The following is a 27011-nucleotide window of genomic DNA, read 5'->3' as shown; positions in this document are numbered from 1 at the left end:
AACTTATTTTAACACAGAAATCTCAAACTTATTCTAAAATGTTTAACAAGGTACAACTATGGTTCCAATGCTCAGCTCTGCGATGGTCTCATAGTGATAATGCAAATGACAATCATCTGTCTCCAAAAACATTTTGAACTGGAAATGACTCGTTCTCATTTGCCTTTTGTCTTCCTACTTACAGGCTGAAGGTGCTAATTGATCAGGAGAAGGCCTACCAAGAGCGAAAAGAGGAAGAGAACAACAAGAAGGTTACAGGCCTGAAGGAGGAGCTGACCAAGCTCAAGTCATTTGCGTTGACGGTCGTGGACGAGCAGCAACGCCTCACAGAGCAGCTGAGCCAGCAGAAGGCCAAAGTCCAGGAGCTGAGTGCCGGCGTGTCCAAGACCCAGGAGGAATTGAGCACCGCAAACACCCGCCTGCAGGAGGAGGAGAGCAAGGTATTTCGTCTCGAGACTGAACTCCGCGACCAGGCCAGTCGCCACCACCAGGAGCAGGAGGCCATGACGGCCAAACTGACCGGCGAGGATGCCCAGAACAGACAGCTCCGTCAGAAGCTGTCCACTCTCAGCAGGCAGCTGGACGAGCTGGGGGAAACCAACAAGACGCTGCGCAGGGCAGAAGAAGAGCTGCAGGAGTTGAGGGACAAAATCAACCGCGGCGAGTGTGGAGACTCTGGCCTCATGTCCGAGGTGGAAGAGCTGAGGAAGAGAGTGCTGGAGATGGAGGGCAAGGATGAGGAGCTGATTAGAATGGAGGACCAGTGTAGGGACCTCAACAGGAAGCTGGAGAAAGAGGCTGGCCAAGGTCAGAGCCTGAAGGCTGAGGTGGACAAACTGAACCACAGGATAATTGACCTAGAGAGACTAGAAGACGCATTCAGCAAAAGCAAGCAAGAATGTGGCTCGCTCAAGTGCAACCTGGAGAAAGAGAAGACTGTCTCCAAGGTTCTGTCCAGCGAGCTGGACGTCTTGAAAGTCAGGGTCAAGGAACTGGAAACTGCGGAGAGCCAACTGGGGAAGACTGAAATTACACTTAAGGAAGACCTCACCAAGCTCAAGACACTGACGGTGATGTTGGTGGATGAGAGAAAGGCTATGGCGGAGAAGCTGAGGCAGATGGAGAACAAGGTCCACAACAGCACGGGTAAGCTCCAGGCGGAACAGGACAAAGTCACGTCTGTCACAGAGAAGCTTATCGAAGAGAGCAAGAAGGCACTGAAATCAAAGGCGGAGCTGGAGCAGAAAATGTGCAGTGCTACTAAGGACATTGATGATCTGAGAGCCAACCTGGGGGCCGAGGAAGAAAAGAGCAAAGACCTGGAGTCTAAGGTTGGTGTGATGAAGAAGAGGCTGCAGTCGCTGGAGGCCATTGAGAGAGAATACCTGAGGATCAAGGCTAAAGAGGAGCACATCAAGACGCCCGTCAGCAACCGCTTTCAACAGGAAGACAACAAAGTCAAGGACCTGACACAGGAGGTTGAGCGGCTGAGGCGTAAACTCAAGGACATGAAGGTGGTTGAAGGCGACCTGCTGAAAACAGAGGAGTTGGAGTCACTGGAAAAGAAATTCTCAGACGAGCAGGAGAGGGCGAAGGCTTTGATGGAGGAGCTGGAGATATCCAGGAACGAGCTTGCAAAGTACCAGCTGGCCGAAAAGAAAGAGTGCAACCAAGAGCATGTCCTTTACAATCGGTTAAAGGAGGAGGAGGCAAAGTCCAGCCATTTGACCAGAGAGGTAGCAGCTCTGAAGGAGAAAGTCCACGAGTATATGGGCACTGAAGACTCCATCTGCCGCGTGAAAAACGATCACTCCACATTGCAGAGGAAACTGACCCAGCAGGAGGTCCGGAACAAAGAGCTGGCCAGAGAGATGGAAACCCTCACCCGGGAGCTTGAGAGGTACAGGCGCTTCAGCAAAAGTCTTCGTCCCGGTATGAACGGAAGGCGATTTTCAGACCTGCACGTTTCATCCAAGGAAGTCCAAACTGAACCGCCTGACCTCCTGCCTCCCAACTGCATGACCATGGCGCCACTAGAACGTGCCGTTGTGAACGGAAAACTTTACGACGAGAGCGAACCGGAGGACGATGCAAATTACAACGAGCTTCAACTGACAAAATGCAGCCCCTCGATCATCAACAACGTCAACAACTTAAACAACAACATCAGAAGGGCCCGAGTGCCACTAAAGAACAAAGAAAGCCCCCAGGTGGTCAACGGCAAAGTGCAACCTCGGCAACATGCCAACAATGTCCAGCATGGTGACGTGGTGTTGACACACAGTCCCGGGCAGCCTCTGCACATCAAAGTGACTCCTGACCACGGACACAACACCGCCATGCTAGAGATCACCAGCCCCACCACAGAGAACGTCCAGTCGTACACCAGCACCGCCGTCATACCCACGAGCGGAGGCCCACCCAAACAAAGAATTACAATCATCCAGAATGCATCCCTTTCCCCTACCACAAAATGCATTTCCCCCACAGCAAAATCAAAGGGCGCCTCCCCAGTGTCTTCTGATGGACCTTGTTCCCCCGACAGGGCCATGTCACCTTTCACAATGGCTACTTACTCCAGAACCATGACCCCAGATTCCTCCGGCTCTGTGACCCCGGACAGAGCTATATCGCCAATTCAAATTGTTTCCGTGACAACGGGCACCCCCGAGCGGACCATTTCCACAGAGCCGGTGGAGGTCGTGGGGGGTCACGCCGTCTTCCGAGTGACCCCGGAGAGGCAGAGCAACTGGCAGGTCCAGAGATCCAACAGCTCGGGGCCAAACGTCATCACCACGGAGGACAACAAAATCCACATTCACTTAGGGAACCCCTTTATTCAGACCATCAGTGGTCCGTCACAGACCCTGAGTCCATGCCACATGTCTGGACTTCACGAGCAGAGGACTCAGGTCTCGACCAATGGCAGCCCCCCTGCTGCCAAAGCCAACAGCAAAATCACAAGTAGCATCATGATAAAGCCCACCTCCACCCCAATCCAAAGGCCAGCACAAATTACAGTAAGTAATAATACCTATGACTGACCTAATATCCACTCCTCACCAAAACCCTTCATACCATCCCGTTAATTATGATCCTTGCCCATTAGATCCACAACACCCCCCCTCCATGTAACCGTTCTCTGTGTCTTGACAGAGATATTATACCCCTGATGTCTTTAAAATGATTTTCATTGATCTGTGAATAGAAAGGTAGTTGGTTTTTACTTTGATTTCATTAGTTCTGTTTGATTAGATAAAGCAATGGTTTGCTTGCATGAGAAAAAAATAACCATTTGAAAGCACTAGATGATTTTGACTCTACACTAGGTTTGAACTTGTGTGCACTTACTGTAATATACTCAATGGTAAAGTTACCATGTAGGGCAGGCTATTTACACTGATGTATGATTTCAATGCTGTTTATACTTCATATTACTCATCTTGCATTTTCTTTAAGTTGTTTTCATTTTATCACTATTAAAGTGTGCAAAAAAGAGGCATTATGTTTTAGTTTGTCATCTATGCTTGCATACTTAATTTAATTACTCACACAATCAGGCATGTTTTAAATGATTAAACATAATCAGAAGAACTTCGGATTGATTTGAATTCATAGCATGATCTCTAACATCTAAACTAAACACTGAGTTCAGTCACATTTTATTAGTACCAGGTTTTGTGCTGTTGAGTGCACAAAATATACTCACTTATTGACTGTTCAGTTTTGCATATCAAAAGACATTTAACCACCAAAACCCTATATACTTAGTTGATACGAATCCCCCGGGGGTCTATACTAGGTCTGCTAGTATTTCCCCCTCCAAAGGTAGCCGATATAGAAGCTCACAATGCATCTAAGCTCAACACATTGTGAGCTTGTATGTCTGCTAAATGTTTGGCAAAGAATTGGGACGCAAGGGTTCCTGTGGTTAAAGATAATATGCACTGCTAGATATAACAATTATACATTTCACAACTAGAGATATCAAGTGAAAAAAATAACCTGTGCTGTGCTTACTTACAGCCTTTAGGATTAACAAGAAAGGGAGAACGGGGGGGGGAAATTGAGAGGTACTGACATGTGTTTGCTTGCTTGAGTTAAAATCATAGGCTGACATCATAGTTTCTTCCCTGCATCCAGAGCTCAGAAACCCAGTGACCTAGAGTGAAAAGCAACACGGGTGAACTTTGAGTTCTTTTTAATGACATAATGGAAACTCCACTTTAGATCCTTTAAAACTATGGAGTGGTGCTCCTTGCAGAGAATCGCCCGTTGCTGTTGGGTGAAAACCACGAAAGCTATCCTGCGATTCAAGGGCTCTATGCACACAGAATAGCTCTTCCTACTTCCGGGCCCCTTCACTACTTCCTTTAATGCTCTGTGCAGTGGTTCTCAAACTTTTCATTTCAAGGACCCCCATAACTCTGAGTGCACAAATGGAACCAAATGGACCCATTTTACACTCAGAGTTATACCCGTACGGGGCCATTTGGAACTCACTCAAGGACACTTTGAGACCCACAGGTGTAGCAGAGTGTTTCCAGTCTTTCCAGTGAGCCAACATGCACAATAGCAGCACCCTGACTCTGTTTGACCAGAATGCAACAGAGCCTTCATTAGTATCAGCGGTAACACCTGTGAAGGAAGTATGGAAGGGGCCCAAGTTCTTTCCAAAAGGGCGTGCATGCATATAGCAGGGGTCGGCACTAACACCTGCCCAGGGCAGGTTTAATGGTCAGGCAGGTGAAGTTTGCTACCTGGTTGCCCGACCGGGCAGGTGCACATTTTGAGTGGGGATACAAAACAGTCTTAAAGCCCAAACCACATCAAAGGGTCGGGTTGGGACAAAACTGTTTTAAGGTAAACCACACCAATGCAATTCATTGAGTTGCATTGGTGTGGTCTACCTTAACCCATTTTGATCTGAGGACGATTCTACAAATGTCTTCTAAACCTTTCTTGAAAAACCCATGTTTCTATGTCAGTTCTCAAACATTTTCACGTCAAGGACCCCAAGAATTATCTGTAATTGGCCGCTGACCCCCATCTGAAAATATGTTGTTCCAGTGACCCGCCAGAAGCAAAGATTTGAGTTAAAAACAGCTCTGAAAGAATATATATATATATATATATATATATATATATATATATATATATATATATATATTCAAAGATTTGTGACACAATTTCACGATTTAAAAAAAATAGCAGATCTACAAGCTCGTAGCGCGCCAAAGTATAACATAATGCTTGAAACACCAACAGGGTGGTTTCGGCTTTAGTTCGCTTTTCGCTATAAACACAACACGAGATATAACTGTCTTGAATGTGGTCAGAGCGTTCTGCATCTCTCCCCATCTCTCTACCCCCCCTCCCACCACACACACCTTACACAATGAGCGTGAATTGGCTACGGCGTGCACTCTGGCAAATACAGCTAAATAAATCTACAAGCTCACATCACCAGGCTGCAGGCTCAAAATTGCGCCAATTTTGGTCTGTCCATAATTTCTGTGGTGCATGTCGAACTGGGGGTCTTTTGAAAATGTTGGGGTCCTTGCAATGAAAAGGTTTCCCTACCATGCATTTGTAAGGCTACTTTCATGTTATAGTGCTGTTTTTATTCCTTAAAAAAAGAAAAGATAGAAAACAACTAATTAAAATGAATGATAATTAACGATAATTGGGGGGCAAGTGGCCATGACCTGAGGACAAGTAGAACATGACCTGTACTTTCCCGATGGGCAAGCTACCTCTTAGACCTTAAGTGTCAACCCCTGAAAGCCCATTGTCGCCATTCACCATATTCACACGCAACCATTTTGCTCTCACTCATGTTAACCTAAAACAGACCCACCCCACTCCCCTGAGTTTAGCGCAAGACAACATTTTCCAGTGTGTGAATGGTCAATGGTAGACAATTATTAAGCATAAACTAAACCCGCACAAGTTTGTTCTCTGTAAATCAGGAATGATTCAAGCTGAATTATACTGGAATAGCACTCAAGACCTCTGTCAGATAATTTCATGCACACATGGTCAAACAGAAAAGATTTAAATGACTTGATTATCGAATTAAAATCCCCCCAGGCAATTTATGGGTAAAATACTAAAGAAGTATCCAAGAAGCTGACTCAGCACTCTTGCTTTGGTTAAATTAGGAACATGCACATCCGTGTCAGGAAACATCTACCAGGCATGTTGGACAATGTAATGTATAACATTATGTTATCCATGTCGAAATGTTTCCAATTGACACAGAACAAAAATAACTGTATGGATACAATCAACCTCATTGAGGCATTGCCCAATGCATACATTTCAGAGACCCAAATATATTCTGCGTGCATCTGGGGGGGGGGGGGTTCAACAAAAGTATTTGAATTCCCTTATGGCATTATTTGGTAGACCGACTACAGGAGTATCCTGGCTCTCTCTGTTCATTTGGTTTGTAACATAATCTCCTTTTATTTAGCTTTTTCTACCACAAATCATCTCTTTTCACATGACTCATCCATCCCAATTATGGGTGTGTTTCTCTATGCATATGCATTTGAAATGTGGTCGTACACGACCGCAGGGGGAAATGTTGGCACACAGAGATGCTTTTTATTTCTTTTTTTGTCGTGTTTAAATTGAGTTTGTATTGAAGGTCAACACAGGGGAACTGGTGGAGGAAGACATGGAATGAAGGTGGGGCAGGGTTAGAGGGGACAGCGTAGAAAGGAGATATGGGAAATCTGGACGTTGCAGTGTATTTCACTGCCAGGTAAATCACATTTCACTGATGTCACCTCGATGACTGAGCTAATAAAATGTGTTTGGAAAGACAGGGGGGAAAACCCCAGCTAAACTGGAGATTTTAATTTGACAGCAGGGCTATAATTTGGTGGCTGCAGGAATGTAATTATACGTAATGTTGTGCACAAAAAAATAAGATATGCAAGTTAATAGGAGAAGCCACTGTAAGGTTTGGATATGCAATAAATCTCATAATATGACTTCAGTTGGGACAGATACAGCCACAACGAAATATTGCAAGCAAAAACATCCATTGTGTTACTGTATATCACAGAATTTAACAACTGTTGTATTACTTGCGTCATAGCAAGCTGTGGTCAAAATGGATCAGCTCTCTCCAAACGCTATCCAATTTAAATCTAGGCCCATTTACAGGGTGATTAAGAATAGGCCAACAATTAACTATATACTTTGACTGAAGCCCCCCAGGGGTGTATACTAAGAAAGTCCCCTTCTGTTTCCAGTGTAGAAGCTCACAGCAGCGCGTTGCAATGTGCCGCGTTGTGAGCTTGTAGATCAGCTATTTTCACCAAAATAGGGATGCTGGAGTTCATGTGGTTAACTATATCCCTCCCTATAGCACACTCATTGTTACAGAACTGGCACAACATAATCTTAATATACCAGTGATGGTAGGAGCTGATTTACTAATAGCCAGTGGTGGAATGTAACTAAGTACATTTCATTAATTACTGTACTTGAGTACATTTTGAGCTATTTGTATTTTACTTGAGTATTACCAATACTTTTACTTCTACTCCACTACTCGGATCCAAATATTGTACTTTTACTCCCCTACATGTATTTGAAAACTTTAGTTACTAGTTACTTTGATTGTCATTACAAAACATAGATTAACCATTTCAGCCCCATTTACAAAAAGTCAATTTGAAATAGCAACAAGCTATTTTCAAAAGGTTTGTACTAAGTAATTACTACTTTTGGTACTTTTAAGCACATTTTGAAGCCAATACTTTTGGACTCAAGTAACTTTACTCAAGTAAATTGATGAATTCCGGACTTTTACATTGTAACAGAATTAAGTACCACTTCTAAAAGCTTATCATTACAACATTCTTGATATCGGTTTTCTGACAAAGCAAGACAACTGTGTCCATAAAATGCTGTTGCATTATCTCAAGCACAATCGCACACACATTAGTCACTGTCACTGCTGTGCACTGAGGTGACCGAATCAAGCATTGAATTGATATGAAAGGAATGCGGCCAGCTAAACCCGATCCAAATCGGTCAGGGGGTGCAGTAAAAACAACACAGGGTGCAAACAAGATGTCTACGAGACAACCGCACAGCAGCTGGGGTCGCTGTCTGTGACCTCAATTAGCAGCTGACTCAAGCTGACGTAGGTTTGGCAAGAGAGAGCCTACAGTATATACCTTCCTACACTACAGCCAAGTAGTGCATCTCCACCAACATACCATTCACGCACACCGGAGGCGAAGGCCCATTTTATTATTGAATTTACAGTTTTTAATTGTGTACTTTAGGGGGAAGATAGGAAAGGAGAATGTCTATTTACCCGCTCAACAATACCCACTTTGTGATATGTAAACATATCACACCCAAGGTTACGCATTGAATAGCGACGAGAAAGTAAAATGACCACACTGTATCCCCTGCCAAAAAGATAAGCTGTGTATCAAGTGTCTGACTGCAGGCTATAGCGGATTTCCCTGTCTTAAAGTCTACAATGATAATAATCACAAAGGAATTCCTACCACCTTGACCGTCAGGCACAATAAAACCAGGGATAGGACAAAAAATACGGAGGGGGGAGGCAAGGCCTAGGCTTACTCTAAAACAAAGGGCTTCATATTCAGTGGGAGAGAGGATGTACACTGTGTGAGAGTAGCCTCTCTCTCTCTAACCGCAACCCAAGCCCCAAAACAAACCTTGTGTTTGGTTGCCATGGGGACAATGGCGCCGGCATTGCAGTGTGTGCACGGTGGAGGAAGTTCTTACTTCAACTCCCGCTGCTCCTGCTGATATACGAGAGAACAAAGCATTACATTAAGGCTTGGTAAGGCATGTAAAGTCAACACTGCCTCCATGACGTTATAGCCTGCACCGATTTCCTGGGCCATTATGTCTGTTGCCTAATGCCTACCCCGTAGGAACTTTAGGTCACGGTTCACTGGAGGTTTTAAAATTAATTCTCCAAAAACCACAATCAACTCATGACATAACACAGCATTGCGGTTTCTTCCAGGACTGATTTTCCCAGTCTAGACTGAGTGCGGGGTTCAGCATGGGTTTAGGGAACAAAGGCAGATGTGATGAAACCAACTGCAATACATGTGACCTTGGAAGATTTCTCACAGAGCTGCATAGATCTGCAGAAGATCACTGATAACATGCTTAGATTATTTGGCTATTTTCGCACGCAACTTCACAGGAGAGGAGTACATAACCTCAGTGCATCACCCTGCAATGCAGCCGTCTCTAATCCTTGACAATAAAGGTCCCAAACTCAATCTCAGTGATCAAAGGTGTACTTATCACTCGAGTAAGCTTACAAAACCCAATGACGGTTATTAAAACGTGGTGCTTAAGAGAGATTGTAACCAGATTGTCACTACACAAGCTATAGAAGGGTAGTCGTATGTGACCTTGAAAAATCCACTCCACTCCCATCCACAAGACAGTTGCTGCAAATTGATCATAAAGTTTCATGACTGACCATCACCGGTTCCCTAATTAACAAGTTCCTGAACTATACATTGTAGGAATAAACATACCTGACCTCCAAGCATTGTGGTGGCTCGAAGACATTCCATGAATTAGAACAAATATTTAAGAAGTAGTAGTTTGGGTCCCTGTTTTGGATCACAGGTTAAAAGGTTTGGGAACCACTGGTCTAGAACATAATATAATCTGTAACCTTTGAAAGTAAGAATGCATGTTTACATGCACAACACTACTACTGATAGTAACTCCACACACCATAAGCTTTCAACTATGAGGGGTTTAACTTCCTAAATACACCAGCAAATAGAAGTTTTAGATCCACTGATTGATTGATTGATTGATTGATTGAAATTTGTATTCACAGTTAGTAGAATGGGTGCAGTTCAAACGAAGGTACATGTCACTACAAAACTGCTACGAGAATGAAACTAGAAAAAGCACTAAGACTTGTTTACATCAGGGTCCTCCATTTTGAATTTATCAGAACATTTAAAGACGTACAAATATACACTTGGAAAAATAGATACTGTACATAGTCAGGGGATATTAATAAAATCTGGGAATACATTTCTTACCAAGAATTATCTTCACCAATGTGTTTATCATATCCCACATTGGTTTCTATTCAACCACCGTAGGGGAACTTTTGACAGCTGCTGAAGGTTGGGGTACCATCAACAACCAATATAGCAAAATGTTCTAAATTTCAATATACTTTAAGTAGCATATGACGTGTCAAACGTTTTTCATGATTCTGAACCCATTCCAAGCATTAGTATTGGTTGTTGATGGTACCCCAACTTTCAGCAGCTGTCAAAGACTCCCCTAGGGTGGTTGAATAGAAACCAATATGGGATATGTTGGTAGAGATCTTTAAAAACACATTGGTGAAAATAATTCTTGGTAAGAAATGTATTCCCAGATTTGACATTATTCTGATAATATTCCCTGACTATACTGTTAAAGTAGCTATAAGTAATAATATAATTTTTTTTAATGTCATTTTCTGTTTTTTCCCTTTTTAGCATTCAGATTCACTTTCCATCAGGTTCGCCATAACCATAAGAAAATTGCTTAACTTGTTTTTTTAAATAAAATAAAGTTTAGTGTGTGTGTGTGTTGCAGTATTTTGTCTTAATGTGCATCACAGCAAATAGTATATGAAATAGGCAACAATATTAAATAAGTACCAATAAGTAATTGTGTTTGCATGGCATGATTGCAATGGCATGGCATGATGCAATGGCAAGCTCTAGTGGTCATAGATAGTACTGCATTCTATTAAGTCAAAAAAATGTAGACTGCTCAATAAACTAATTTATAACAATTTATAACCGGCTTCATAATATTATGCATGTACTCACTCGCTGCACTCTTTGTTTAAACCATTGATATTCAATGCTGGTGGTCCTCACTCCTGTCACTGTGTGGAGTGTGTGTGCTGCTGAATCTATTTTAGCCCATCTATCACTTTAGCATGGCAGTGACAGGAATGACTAGCCTTTTCTAACACACCGAGTGCACCGAAGAGGGCACACCAGTGCACCAAATGCACCCAAAGCTGTAGGAAATACTTGCCGTGAATCTATATTCATGATTCCAAAAGGTATTAATTGATTGCCTGAGCCCTGTGGTGGAAGTTCTGGTCTGGTTTTGGTGAATTAAATAGTTCCAATCCGGTCATATGGTGGGGGACTGGGGGCTCATTAGAAATAAATTAAACCACAAAACTAGTGTCATTTGTATTGTTGACCTCGGCTATTTCTACCATATAGAGTAACTTTCGTTTTAACTTTGACCCATCAGTCTGTCACATGGAACTATTTTTGTGTCCAGTATCACTACGCCAGCAGCAGCACAAAAACCTAATTCCATGACAGAGGGATCAATGTTTATAGATGAGAGTGCTGTGGCCCGGGCCAGCCTAGCCGTCCGATTCCCTCCCCGGGGTACAGAAAGTGCTAAAATTATGTTTTTATTATGTGGCCCACCCACCAGTTGATTAAGTATACCTGGTTTTCACCTTACGGCCAAGCTACACCAGACTTTTCAGCGCGCGTTTACGCTTATACGCACACATAGGTCCAGTTGAGTTCTATTGTGTGCGTATGCGGGACTCGTGTGTGCGCGTTAGCGCACGCTAAAAGCCTGGTGTAGTTCGGCCGTTAGCACCACCAACCTGAACTTAAAGTGCAAACCCAAATCCTTGCAACCAAACTGTTGTGAGTAGACGCATGTAGACGCATGTAGTTGCAAGCAACCATTGAATTGAACCCATTGAATCACTTGGGTCGACTTGCATCAACATGCGCCACCAGGTGCCGACATGCAAAAGGACATATCACACCGCTGGGACGGAAGCTAAAACCATTTTGTTGTCTTGACCCATTGGTGTGGTTTGGGCTTAAGCCTCGCCCACAGCCGTTGTATGATAATGTGGGAGTGACGTCACTAAAGTGGTGTATTTTAATTGGGCATTTTGACTCAAAGGCATTCAGCTTTCAGGAAGAAACCAAGAATACAGGGATGACATATTTGAATATTATAACCACACCAGGTTGGGGGTCTATTAGAGTATAGTGTTAACTCCATATACACATACAAAACAGAAAAAGTACAAAAAGCACGGCACTCCATCTTTAAAGAAAAGTTGCGCTATATGGTAGACTAGAAGGGCCATAATGTAGCCCGTAACAGCCTATCTGAGAGAATAAATATGACAAACCGCAGACAGCAATCCAATCCCACATTTTTGCATCAATTGTTGCTGGTCCTCCTTCCGTACTCATGTGCTCCCCGTCCTTCTTTTCTCAGATCCCCATTGAAGCATTCCGACGACCTGGACCCACTAGAATCCCCAAACCTAAAGGCTGCAGCCCCCCGAAAGTAACCAACGGGGTCCCGGCACAGCCACCCCCCCTACCCACCACCCCTCAAGCTGTAGCCAACAGTAACAACAACCTGAACCTAGTCCATCGCAGATTGTGATATTATTAAAGGAGTTCTTTGACAGTTGTATTACCGGTATTTCATTTTCGTGCACCACGACAATGTCGCTTAATGGCACAAAACATTGAGCTAACATACCTGAGCATGAAATAGTTTAAGTTAAGCATAGCCTATAGAGTATTGTCTTCACGCAATTAGACAGGATAAACTTAATTTGTCAACAATGCCACGCATAAATAACTGAGGAATTATAACTGCAAGCAAGCCATCATTTTTGTTTAACTGGTGAATGAAACTAAAAAGACTTTTGCATCTTTCAAGATGGAACATGTGCTCCAAAATGAATGAAACCTCTTCAGTGGTGCTGTGAAGACTGATTTATTTTCATGTTCATAGGCTTATTCATACTTAATAATGTAGACACTGTACTGTAGCCTATAATAGGCTACTGATTCTAAATTGCAATCCCAAACATTTTAGTTATAATTTGCTGTCTAGACTCTAGACCGAGATGTCATAGGCTCTCAGTAACTGATTTGTTTGTATAGGCAACATAATCTACAGTAGGTAAATTAATAAATAATGAAGAACACTTAGGTTAGTGATAGTTTAAAATGTATCTGTATTGTCATTTGTAATGCTGTGTGTAACTGTAAATCCACTCATTTCATCCAATGTTTTTCCTTTTTTTAAATGACAATAATGTAAATAAATGTGTAATATCTGTGTTGCAATGCAGCTTCTTTCGTGATAATCTTTCAAATTTAACATCTGTTATTTTTGGTTATCAATAAAGATTTTTTTATACCTTGCCTAGGATGGTGTTTCTCATAATTGTTATGGTAGACTCTAGGCTTGAATAAAGTTTGGTTAAAGTGATAACATTTTAACAATTAGTTGTTTTACCTAAGGAGAAACATTGACACTTGCAACCACCATATCACATACCGGTACATACTTGTATTGTGTAGGTTATTGTATACAGACATAGTTTTACACTCTCTCAGTATTTGATCATGTTGAAATATGTGAAAATGCTACAGGAATTATACCACCCAAATTCTGATCTACGGCAAAAGAACAGCCCAAGCCATCAGCCCACATGATGACCTGCTTACCACTGTCATTAATCCATTTTGGACTGAACAGATTCTACAAATGCCTTCTAAATCATGACCGTTTTCTGAAAAACCCATGTTTCTATGTCAGTGATTCTCAAACTATTTCATGTCAAGGACCCCCAAGATTATATGAAATTGGCCGCCGACCCCCATCTGAAAATATGTTGTTCCAGGGGCCACCCCAGAAGCAAAGATTTGAGTTAAAAACCTTCGCTCTGAAAGAATATATATTCAAAGATTTGCGACACATTTTCACGATAGCGGCTCATAGCGGCTGCCGCGCTATGAGCTAAAGCGTAACATAATGCTTCAAACACCAAAAGGGGTTCCCGCCCAAAATGGATTAAGTATAAACTGAGGTGGTATGGACACATCACCAGATCCTCAGGCCTTGCAAAGACCATCCTGCAAGGCATCGTACAAAGTGGCAGGAGAAGAGGGAGACCAAAGAAAAGATGGGAAGATAACATCGGAGAATTATTATGGACTCACTTGAAACTCAGTGAGGCAATGAGAGCTGCCGAGGACAGAGAGGGATGAAGAGAGCTGGTCAACAGATCGTCTGTGGTGCCCCAACGACCCTCCGGGGTTACGGGATGTGAGGTGAGGTGAGACTATGGAAAGATATACATCAATGCTCAAAAACAGGTTGATTGAACACAGTGAAAACACCAATGGTACTAAACCAATGGTAAAACTTTATATCAATAATACTGACAAAGAGTATGGTTTTGTATTTGGGAGTGGTATGATGAGTCAAATTAAAATTCTAACATGACAGCATGTGAAAGGCAGCATAACAGGAACCAATGTATACACAATTTATAGTATTTAAAGTATAGTGATACATATAACTTGTTTCTTATCGGAACCCAATTACAACCAAATAACATATTATTTACCCAATTGACTTGAGTTGCTTTGGCAATTCCTATGGTTTATTCATCAAAAACTATTCACTTTCTGAAAGAGGACAATACTGCGACCATGTGGTTTACTGAAGCAATGCATGCAGCAGATAGACTTGGAGAATGAGGCTGATTGATGAAAAGACCTGTAGGTCAGGCAGGACCTCAGGCCAGTGGTGGAAAAAGTAAAAGTATCAATACTGAAATGTATAACTACTGTTAGATAATTCTGATATGTTGTTTACATGTCATGTCAAGTTGGCTACTCCATCATATTCTGTTGGTCAGCACAGACAGAACTTTAGCCCCGACCGTGTTCCAGATAGGTCATTCATATTGTCACCTTACTCTTCAGTCTTCATATCATCATTTTACCCTTAGTCTACTGCCTGTTTACTCCGGGTTGTTCTCCTTATCATCATTAATGTCATGTCATTCATGTTTATGGCATTTATTTTGCATGTGTCCCATTTAATATCTTGTTCAGTCGCCATACTGTCTCTTCTCACTCACCAAGTTATGGTAGGCGCTGTTTTTTAATGCAACATATGCAGCTGCCGTGTTATCAGTCTAGTTTGACCTTGGCCTAGTAACTTAGCACAGTGCAGGGAAAGTTATCTACAGGTTGCCTGGCAACGCCAGCCTCTGTGCTTTCCCAGTCTATGGCCATCCATGACTGAACCAAGGAAGGTGCAAAAATGGCAGATCTGCAAGTTCAGTGTCTTGAATGAGAATGAGATGTGCTGTGAGTTTGCACATCTGCTATTTTCCAGCATAGGACCGTTGAACAGTGAAGTATAAACAAGGCTTTAGGATTTATAAGTCGTTTTTAGAATCCTCCTCCTCAGGAGCATATCCACGGATAGCCGTGCATGACTTCCCACTATAGGCTGAGGAAGAAATGCCACTTGACAGTTTTCAAATCAGCCTCATGGTGGCGCTACAACAGGCCAAGTTGCGTCTCACTCACACACAAACACACACACACACACAAACAAACAAACATGTTTAAATTACTCCTAAACATTTTGCCAAACATCACACACTCTCCTATCCTCCTGGTGGAGACCTGTGCCCAGAAGGGCACTTTTTCTTCATCTCTTAGGGCCCATTTAACCATATAATATAATGCATTTGGATGGCAAAAATGGCAGATCTGCAAGTTCGGTGTCTTGAATGAGATGTGCTGTGAGTTTGCATATCAGTAGTATAAACAAGGCTTAGGTCGACGGCCTAAACCCCAGAAGGGGTAATAGGCGTAAGTAAGTAAAGTAAACAAGGCTTTAGGATTTATAAGTCGTTTTTAGAATCCTCCTGCATGCACGTTCCACATCAAAGGCTAGTCAGCGCGCGGTGCACAACATATACATATTTGTGACGTTTTAGTAAAAGCATGGCCTTATAATTATTATTTATACAACTATTGTAATGCTCTCTTACCTTCACGTGAACGTTATGTTTTATTCAGACATATGTCCTGGAAAATAATTGAGAGTTGACTGTGTCGGTGACTATCGGAGGTTGTTGTTTATAGTTAATTCCGTCCGTTGCTTGTCCAAATAACGCACGTGAATGTAATCACTCAGACGTGTAGGAATTCGTAATCCCTCCCAGGACGTGTACGTCATAGGCTAATAAGGATATCTACACATGTTTTTGTTTACAAAATTACAACACGTGAAGAATAGATAGATACAACTGTTTTGTTTACTGTACCTGAACAGCGCTGCAAACTCTGAGTGGACGTCATTCAATGGCTCTATGTGTAAACACTGTTGGGAGTCAGAGCCATTGAAATACGAAAGAGTTACTCCGTTCACTTCATGGGGCCAGTCCAATGGCGGCTCTTCTACTCTACATGTGCTAGTTTTTAGTAATAGACTTAGACTATTACTAAAAGTACAACATAAACATTACAGAGACTATATAGTTGTCACTGTGCAATACTTTAATAAAAACAGTTGTTGTCATGTTGCACACATGCCTAAAATACCTTTCCTTTCCTTACTTAGTTAAAGTACGAAAAGTAAAAGTACTCAATGGTGCAGATCTGCAGAATGTAATTTCAAATCTATACATTTATTTTTGAAAATAGCCGAAATGTATATAATGTAGCGACACCCCAGGAATAAAGACAATATGGCTGAAGTCCAGAGGACAGCTTATACATGACTGCAGGCATTCTTTTTTATCCTTTTTTATTAAGCTCAAGATTACCACCTTGTGGCCGAAAAAAGTGTTGCACCACCAGATTTAATAGACTTTTGCCCATGATAAATGTCTGCATACAATAAAATATTGACACTCACATTCATAAGATGAATCCATATGGGCCCAATGCATTGTTATCATCAATTGATCAGGTATTCAATTACATTTTTTATGTTTTTTTTATTCGCTTTTCTTTGCTCCAAGATGTTTTACTATAGCCTACCATATTCTTCACATAAATGTATTTAATTTATAGATCACTTTTGTTTGGATTATTATCTCGCATGCATGAGTCACTCATTTCTGATCATTTATTGTCAATAGGGCCAGCATAAGACCCCGTCTGAAATTTCATTTAGTTTAGCAAATTACTTTTTGAAGTGAAACCGGTACTAAATAGTAGGCTGAAAATAGCATATTGTGTAGTACTGTATGTAGTATGTGGCTGTATTATGGTTATTGTGTAAGATCATGCCACAACAATTGATAGGGTGTTCTATTTACAATTTCACCTTTATTAAGCAAGTTTAATTATTTGGTACAACAAGGCTTTTCAGTTACACCAACTGCATTTTTGCCTTGATGCAATGGGTGTGAGACTAAACCAATTGGGTCTAGATTTCTAGGGAGACCACCTCCAAGGCTCCAACCACAGCAGATTGTAAAATGTAACATTGGTTAACTTAAAACAACGTTCTATTCATTAATATGAAGCCCCCAGATTATGTTGTACCGACTGAACACAAGAACACACTCAAGAAAGAGTCAGGAGCCAGCCATGTCACGAGAATAAAAAATATCAGTTTTTACTAGAGAAGGATACAAAAATCATCACTATATAGGAGTCATAGAACTATTTTGCCAACTTAAAAAATAAAACAATGATGAAAACACCTACGGGGTGGGGGGTTCTACAATGCCATCAAAGCACAACGGAAGTGTTCCTGTTTTGAAAAAGAGGCAGGGGTACGGGCAGGGAGAAGGGGTGGGGGGGCAAACACTGCCTACCATATTAGTTGTCAGTACAATTGACTACACATCACCTGAAAAAACTGCAAAAAGACAGTCATGTCTCCTTCATGCAAGAACGAGGAAACGACAACATAACCTGCCACGCATCGCCTTAAAGTCACATTTATACGTCGTGGAAGCGAGTGCGGAATTGCCTTCGCGTTTGTGCAAGGATGCGCTGTGATTGGCCAGTAGCCACTTTGAGTGGCAGTCGGGGCAAACGCTCTCGCCAGTCTCCACAACATGATTTGCTATTCTGTCCATATCGGGTTGCAACTCGAACGGGGCTGAGTCGGCTAAGCAAACTCAGTAACGTTAGACACAGCAACTCGCACGCTTTAGTGTGCTCGGTGGTGTCTCGTGGCTCATGTTTGCTTGAGACAGCGCCCCCTCCATCGCAGTCTAAAACTGTACTTTATCGCGTAGTACTATAGGGGGAGGCTTGAACATTTACTCAAACACGAACGTGATTCCGCACTCGTGCGAGAACCTCTCGTCTTCGGAGTGAGACGATCGTCCCATCAAAGTATGAATTAGTCCTTAATAGGACACTGAATGTGTTTGTTTTTACCTCTTAATAGTGATTCCTGGGGCGGGCTAATGCACATATATCAAACAAAAATAACACACATGGCAATATATTCCTTTTTCCATCCCCCACTTGGAATAATACACAGTTGAACACGTGGACGATATCGACATGCTCATCTCACGAGAGTTTAAAAACTATCCCTCCATGGTTGTTTCAGAGGGGTTAAGCTAACCAGCCGATGACTGATATACGTTATAGTTTTTGAATATTAAATGATATCTAATTATAAAATCAACGTATGAAAATTCCTGACTTGTTTTTTTTTATTATTTATATTAGTGTAAACATCCAAAACAGTCTCTGTGGCTCATGTGATAGGCATAATAATAATAAAAAGAAAAGAAAAACGTGACATCATCAACATTGGAGTCACTCATTTGGCTGGCCGTCGTAAAAGAAGCACAAACAATTTCCATAAAAGTTATTTCTTACAGAATCACAAGAGGAAAAAAAATACCCAGCTGCCTAAAACCAAAATGTTTAAAAATCAATTTCCTTCACATTTTAAAATGTATACATCACAAGCACCTCAATTCTATCATTGTCATACCTTAGTGGTTGAATGCTAAACACATATCCCAAACGGTACATTTACATATCTGTGGAGAATAATAAAGAGAATTACCCCCATGTGGAGAGGTGTTCGAGATCCTCATAGGTCTGGTTCAGATATTTACAAGTGAACCCAATTTACAAAAAGGGTGTGGCTGTATAAAGTGATAGAATGAGTAATCCTCGGGTCCGTTTTATTCCACAAACTGATTGATCAACGGTTCACTGTTGATGGTGCGGTTAGGCTTGGTCGCATATCGCAATATTTTCTACCATATTATGCAATATTTTTCACAGTATCACAGACCCCCCCCAACCCCCACACAAAAAAGACATGATCATAATATTGCGATACTTTGGTGGGACAGCATTGCGATATATATAAAATCTGGGGTGTCACCCAAGTCCAAAAGGGAGCCACAAGCTAAGGGTACAGACAGACAGAGTTTGTACTGAGATAACAGGCTGTGAGGTTTATCCCTTCAGTGGCACAGATCTGATCTTCCCATAGGCTTCCTGAACAGTGAATAAATGGGTTCAGAAACCGACTGGAATACCTTGAGAGGGTCAGGTCTGTGTCACGAGGAGTTAATAGTCACATTTTCAGTTCCTGTGTAAATGCGTCTTCCGGGTACGGTCGCACAACATGCACAAATGCAGTGGAGTGGCCGACGCCCGCCGAGGCGGAATTCTTGTCAAAGTTCAACAAAGTTGAATTTTGACGAGATGCAAGTGAACGTGAACTTGCTCCATCACCTTTGCTCACACGGAATGGAAATGAACTGAGCCATGCATGTGTGGCTGAATGTACCCTTAAGGCCTAACTGTGGGTCAGTACCGAGTGAGGTAATGATTCAGTTTTAAGCCTGCGATGAGTAACCAGATATAATGCACCAAAGAAAACGGATCTGTGATCCTGAGCAGGTGTTTACAGAGCTGCTGGAGAGGTTTTTGAAGAAAAAAACAACTCTCTGTGACATGCACTACTACAACTCTGGCATCAAATGCGACCGTTTACGTGTTTTCAGATTCGGAAAAATACGGATCACACACTGTGTGATCATCTCCAAGTTGGTACTCAATCGGAGTTCCCGTCTTTAGTTACTCGTATGAGAGGGGGGTGGGGGGTCCTTGAGTGCTTTGTAAGGGATGAGGGCTTTTTTTTCTCCCACGGAACTTCCTTTTTTTTGTAAATAGTGCAACAACATATCAAGCATCACCAATAAAAAAGTACCAGTCAAAAGAATATGAAGAGAAAAAGTTCTAGGAAAAAGTATGAAGGGAATAAAGAAAACCAGAGAAGATCATAAGAATAAGAATAATAGTTACCTGGCATACTTTTTAAAGTGTATTAAAAAAAAAAAAAAAAAAAAACATTCATACACATTCTCACAATATATTCATATTCATATATATACGTATATAAAACACCAAACTAAAGCAGAGGAAGTTAGTTGCTGCCTGAAAGGTTGAGGTGGAAGCAGGCAGTGACAGAGTGGTTTCTAGGCTGTTTAGGACACTGGTTCCCAAACACTGGGTCGGGACCCATTTGTGGGTCGTGGACAGATTCTTTTGGGTCCCTTTATTTATTTGTTTCCTTCATTTTGTTTTTAATTATTATTATTTCAAAACATTTTCAAAAACATTCCTAAAAAAGCAAACATTAGAAAACAAAATTCTAAGACTCTTTTCTTTCAGTAATTTCATGAAGAAAGAAATTCCATAAATTAGAACACAATATTCGCGCCGCGTTGTGAGCTTGTAGATCTGCTATTTTAACGAGTGTATAGCAAACGTTGAATCTCTCTTTTGAGTCTCGACCTGAAAAGTTTGGGAACCACTGGTTCTGTCTGAACGGCCGTCACAGCCTATGGGGTCACGTTCACTAGCCGCGGCCCGAGAGAAGCTAGTCGACGCGATCTACTACTCACCGATCAAAACACCGAGCTCAACCCGACGCCGACAGGGAACTCTGACGGTTCTGAAGCGTCTCGCAATTTTTTGGGGGGGGCCCGCTGAAGCACCCCCGATGTCGTCCGTCCCCCCCCACACACACACACAACACCCCACCCCCAACCAACACTCAAACCGGATCCACCCTGTTTACTATTTTTGACGATTTTACCCACCAACTGTTTTATTGAATAGATATTTGAACCTTCTAAACAATGGCAGATTATACCAACCAAAGGGGCTGTATGTCCGGTAGATGAACATAACCAGCCACGCACTGAACTCATCATGGACCACTAATCAACCCACAGTGGAGAACGGGCCGGAGGGACAAAGAATCGGCTTGCGTGACTATTATCAAACATGACCGAGTTGGTTTTGTTTAATTCAGAGACGGGGGTTGCCAGTTGCTGGTGGGGAGAAGCGGAGAGGTGGGTGGTAGGTATCATGGACAGGGAGGAGGTGGGGGCGAGAAATGGAGGGAGAGACAGAGGGGTGTGTGAATAGGACATAGCTGTGGCAGTGGCTTTCTGGTTCCACTGCGAAATGGGCCATTCATTTTTCCCATAGAGATGATATAGAGATCATAGAGAAATATTTACATAAATTCATTTAAGCCTAGAATAAAGCCATCCAGGATCCTGGTAAATCATGACCATAACACCTTTGACTCTGTGAAACCCATATTATTTGAATAGTTAATATATGATATACTACATTTACTAAATACACTTTGTTTAGTGTTTTTGTTTTTTTTATTCACCGAATCAAAGGTTTAATGGTGATGATTTCACCAGAATCCTGGATGGCTTGATTCTTGGCTTAAAATAATTGATATAAATATTTGTGTATGGGAAGAAATTAATGGCCGACTCTCGCAGTGGAACCAGAAAAAACCCGCCCACTGCTATGCCCTATGGGGGGCGGGGTGGAGATGGGAGGAGGGGTTAGCGAACATAAGGACCGCCCCCGTCCTTATGAGTAAGAGGAGGAGTTCTGGCCGTCCTTGGAGCGAGCCTCGGCCTCCAGGTCCTGGTCGTCTTTGGTCTTGATGTCCTGGTACTCGTGCGTGCCCACGGCGCTCTTCAGGTAGCCCCAGTTGGCCCCCAGGATCATCAGGTAGTGGATCTGGACAATGCGACAAATATAAAGACATCAGAGAATCATTCTTCCCTAAATTTAAAGAAAAATATACAGAATTTGAATCCACCATTAATAACTCATCACTCCAATATGTTCCGGGAGAACAGTCCAAATGCACAGTTTTGGCAGCAAAATATGTGTGGAGTTGTCATCAACTGAGGGACAGCCAGTGGACAGAAGAGACAGGTATATTTGTCTGAACAGGGTCATTAAGTTGCTGTTATGTTTAGGTTTGTTAATTTATTTTCATTGTTACTGTATTGCTTGTTGTTCATTATTGTTGGGACGTTTGTTGACTTTTGTTTTGTTGTATGTACGCTTTGGCAATGTAAAACATATTTATCATGCCAATAAAGCCTTTTGAAATTGAAATTGAATTGAGAGAGAGAGAGAGCGAGAGAGAGACTAAGATTTTGATATTTAGTCGACTAAGACTAAACAATTTCAGGTGACTGAAGTAGAACTAAAAATAAATGGTTATTCAAAATACTAAGACTAAATCAGAGTTTGCTGTCAAATTAACGAGTCATCACACTGTGTCCTACTAAAAAGCCAGCGTACAAAATAATGTTGACACGGTGCTAAGTGCCATCATGATGTGTGTCAGCCTGTATATCCTTGTGTGTGTGTGTGTGTGTGTGTGTGTGTGTGTGTGTGTGTGTGTGCACTGTATACGCTGCAGGCTATATAGGGCACATTTGCATCCCTCTGGGTGGGAGAGATGCACACACAACTGTGAGAGGCGGCAGGGTTGCTATGGCGACCGATACGTGCGCCATGGCAACGTGCATATTTGGGAGTCATTATGGGGAGCTTGTCATGGCGAGGAGCCTACTCACCAACGCAATGACGGTGGCTCCGGCACCGGCGAACGCAACGATGTACAGGTGATAGGACAAGTAGAACTGCAAAGGACCATGGGAGATTTTCAGTTAGCAAGGAGCACCACGTAAAGTGCTCTGATGTCGTGTTCGAAAACGACACAAGTTTGACTGATGTTTGTGTTTGGAGGAGAGGAGAGGAGAGGAGAGGAGAGGAGAGGAGAGGAGAGGAGGGGAGGGGAGGGGAGGGGAGGGGGAAGGGGAGGGAGGAGAGGAGAGGAGAGGAGAGGAGAGGAGAGGAGAGGAGAGGAGAGGAGAGGAGAGGAGAGGAGAGGAGAGGAGAAGAATAGACAGGTAAGCAGAGCCATAACAGAGATGAATAGAGCATTGTTGTACTATGGGTGACTCACCTCGCTGGTGTTACAGATGTCTGTCAGTGTGTTACCACAGGCCATTCCTGGTGAGGCGTTCCACGGAATCACACCTGAACGACAAAAAGAGGCAATAATATTAGAAGCACAACCAAAGAAAGACACCCGCTTCGATGTTATCAACCCATAGTCACCAGTAACCTCAATGGTCTACTGTAGCCATACAGGCTGCTAGGAAAGTGAAATTACTGCCGCCGCCAAAGCGAAAACATCGTGAAACTGTGCTATACAACAACATTTCTTTATGTTTATTTACGTGGCCGGTTAAGACTGAGGGTAGGGTTAGAGTTAGTATAATATAGGGTTAGTAGTCGGACAACGCGACCAACGCCACGTCAACAACACAACGTCTCCGCTCCAGTAGAGCATACTGGCTCCATTGCATGAGCTTGATAAGTTACCTACTGGTTGATATGGGTTGATAACACTTGAATCCGTTACCATAGATCAGGGAATTTACAGTAGCTTTCGAGTAGTTTCAATGCTGGTTTCAATGCGATAATTGGGGTTAATAATTTATGCAGTGCTGCGTAGTGCGAACGCCAACAACAACATATGCAATGTGCATTCTATGAACAGGCCAGCTGTCCCCCCTGAATGAATGTGGGTCATGCTACAGTACAGTAGGTCACTGTACAGATCTGCACATAATATGCAATCACAGGAGAGCTATACTGTATATGAGAACTGCATACCAGATTGTCATCCTACCACAGCGTCCAATCAAGTTATTAGAAATATAGAAGTAGACCAAATGTAGGTCAGGTGGTGCTGGGTGGGATCATTGGAAAAAGAATAAAAAGATACATACACAATTACATGCACGCACGCATATATATCACTCATTCTTGAGATGAGGGACAAAAGTGGAAAAAACATGTCCCACACATAAGAGCCTTATTTTATGTAAAAAATAAATTAATTCATAAAAATAAAAGCACTTGCAAAGTTAAGTGTAATACAGTTGTGTATTATTATGCCCTTAATTTCATTATAATTGTTTTCATATTCCATCTGAATTAGTTAAAAGCAGGCCCTGTACCCAAAAAGGCCTGTATTTAGCCTGTCCCCAGCAAGTGGCCACAATTTCAAACTGCCAAAAAAGTGTCTAATACTGTCACAATCACATAAATATACATACTAAATTAAAGTAGATTGTCAACAACATAGCAAATAATATACACAGTTAATTTTAATTTATATTTTCTATTAAATATCTCATATCAAATGTTCGTCCCACGTCTCCGTCAACTCCGTCAGGTTTTTTTAAAAGTCTTAAATTAATCAGAAAATATTGTCGACAGATTTAGCCTGAAGACTCCTTTTCCAAGTCCCATTTATATTTGTTGCAACAGTGGAGTACCTGGTCTGACAAGCATTCAATTGTTTGATATTTTAAACAAACAATGTTGATAACAATGTGGTCACAGCTTTTACATGTCAACTCCGTCAGGACATTATTATGATAATGATAATGATGATAATTGTTAAGAATTCCAAAATAATGTTTATTATTTTAGTTTAGGGGTTAGGTTTAGCTAACAAAATTAAGCAAAAACAAAATGGCTACATTGTACTAAAGAGGGTTAAGATGAAAACAAATGCCATTTTGTCAACTCCGTCAGACGTCAACTCCGTCAGATTTTGTGTCTGACGGAGTTGACGTGTATCTGACGGAGTTGACAAAAGTGTTCCTAAAACAATAAAATTATTGTTTTTGAATAATGGGCAGTATTCTAATTTGGCACACAGTTAGAGCATGCCTTAAGGAACATTTTTGGCTATGGGGCCATCACAGATTTGTCTCGTGGTGACCATGGCAGCCATATTACAAAAGAGCCGCCACCTGATGTTATTTTACAATAACTCAAGTTCTACACCACCTAGGATCTTGATTCTGGTGACTAAGACCTCATTTTCAAGGATGAGGGATACAGTGGTACAATTTAGACTTTCCCTGTGACCATGGCAGCCATTTTTCAAAATGGCCGCCACCTGCTGTTATTTTACAATAACTCAAGTTCTACACCACCTAGGATCTTGATTCTGGTGACTAATCATACATTTTCAAGGATGTGGGGTACATTGGTAATATTTAGATTTGTCCTGTGACCATAGCAGCCTTTTCTTTTTTCAAAATGGCCGCCACCTGCTGTTATTTTACAATAACTCAAGTTTTAGACCACCTAGGATCTTGATTTTGGCGACTAATCATACATTTTAAAAGATGAGAAATACAGTGGTACTATTTAGATTTGTCCTGTGACCATGGCAGCCATTGTTTTTCAAAATGACCACCAACCTGCTGTTATTTTACCAATAACTCAAGTTTTAGACCACCAAGGATCTTGATTCTGGCGACTAATCATTACATTTTCAAGGATGAACTTTCTCTGGGAGAGGTAAGGGCTTATTTCAGGTGCAGGTTGAGTTTCTACTGACAGGACATTAAAAGGAGGTGGGCTTTCTGGCCTTTGACTTGCCCCTTTCAGGTACAGATGCACAGTTTGACTTCACTGGCCACTGCAGGGAACTGTGGGGGAGAAACTTTGGTCTCTTGACACCCCGATTAGGTTCAGGGTTTTTTTTGGTGGAGACTTGCCTTTCATGACATCTTTGCTGCAGCAGTTGATCTCCTTACTGCCAGTGGTGGCACACTCTGGGTCTCTGGGGCATTGTATCTTGGTGGCCTCCTGCCAGTGTTTCTCCATCCTTCTCCTGAGCTCTGTGTTCTGGGGCTCTGTTATAGTCAACTTACATTGTCTTGGCTGGAGATTGCTTTCCTGCAGGGTCCAGCCCAGTCTTGTGCAGATGGCTGCTGGCCCACCTGGAGGCCCCAACCTCACTTCTTCGGTTGGTGTGATTAGGTGGGGTGGTCTTCCCCAATCAGGATGAGGGGTTTGACCCTTTCAAACGGCAGTCTGGCCAAGTGTCTGTATTTAGTTGTGAGTTTAGATACAGGATACGATTGCTCACCCAGCCCCAGGTGACATGAGGTGAAGGCTCCTTTGATTTGGTAACATTGCTTTGGTTGACATGCTGGGGACACAGAGAAAGACACTGATGCCTTCAGTGTCTGCACATCCTGCCTGATGGTCCTGAAGCCAAATCTTCTGTCTTCAGTCTTTCCCTCACTGTTCACTGCTCACTGTTCACCTCACCGAATTTAGCCCAAGGAGTTTGACCCCTAGTTTGGCCATAGACCCCCTAGTTTGGCCATAGCCACTTGCCCAAAGGTGCCGACATGTGCTGACCTCATCACATCTGTGATGATGGCTATGGCCGTTTTTAGCCAACGTAGTGTTTTTTGTGCAAAACTAATGCTTGGAATGGATCCAGAATCATGAAAAGCCCCTAGTTTGACATGCCACATGCTACTTAAAGCATAATGAAATTTAGAACATTTAGCCTTATATTGGTTGTTGATGGTACCCAACTTTCAGCAGCTGTCAAACATGCCCCTAGGGTGGTCAAATAGAAACCAATGTGGGATATGTTAGTAGACACCTTTACAAACATTGGTGAAGAAAATTCTTGGTAAGAAATGTATTCACAGATTTTATATTATTCTGATAATATTCCCTGAGTAAATTGGTAAAATAATAGCAGGTCCACCATTTTTGAAAATGTCTACCATCCATGGTCACAGGATAAATCTAAATAGTACCAATGTATCCCACATCCTTGAAAATGTATGATTAGTCACCAGAATCAAGATCCTAGGTGGTGTAGAACTTGAGTTATTGGGAAATAACAGAAAGTTGGCGGCCATTTTGAAAAATGGCTGCCATGTTCACAGGGCAAAT

General features: G+C 42.1%; 2 protein-coding genes across 5 annotated transcripts in view; one reads left to right on the top strand and one right to left on the bottom strand.

Annotated features, from left to right (window-relative positions):
• The window catches only part of LOC308311943 (filamin A-interacting protein 1-like), a 101572-nt gene extending 88384 nt beyond the window's left edge, over window positions 1–13188 (top strand). For all 4 annotated transcript variants that reach the window (XM_080758748.1, XM_080758750.1, XM_080758751.1 and 1 more), the window contains exons 7-8: window positions 185–3020; window positions 12328–13188. In XM_080758748.1, coding sequence (XP_080614874.1) covers window positions 185–3020; window positions 12328–12501 — 3010 coding nt within the window. In that variant the 3' untranslated portion in view covers window positions 12502–13188. The remainder of the gene's footprint in view (window positions 1–184; window positions 3021–12327) is intronic.
• A 4295-nt stretch (window positions 13189–17483) lies between these two features.
• LOC308311573 (neuronal membrane glycoprotein M6-b-like) overlaps window positions 17484–27011 on the bottom strand; it is a 48814-nt gene continuing 39286 nt past the window's right edge. The window contains exons 5-7 of the mRNA XM_080758310.1: window positions 23185–23258; window positions 22793–22858; window positions 17484–21938 (exon numbers count right to left, since the gene is read on the bottom strand). Coding sequence (XP_080614436.1) covers window positions 21786–21938; window positions 22793–22858; window positions 23185–23258 — 293 coding nt within the window. The 3' untranslated portion in view covers window positions 17484–21785. The remainder of the gene's footprint in view (window positions 21939–22792; window positions 22859–23184; window positions 23259–27011) is intronic.

This window comes from Protomyctophum bolini, assembly GCF_963924005.1.
Source record: "Protomyctophum bolini genome assembly, chromosome: 24".
NCBI classification, from domain to species: Eukaryota; Metazoa; Chordata; class Actinopteri; order Myctophiformes; family Myctophidae; genus Protomyctophum; species Protomyctophum bolini.
Note: the sequence above shows the minus strand (reverse complement) of the source record. Positions and strands in the feature narration are given on the sequence as shown.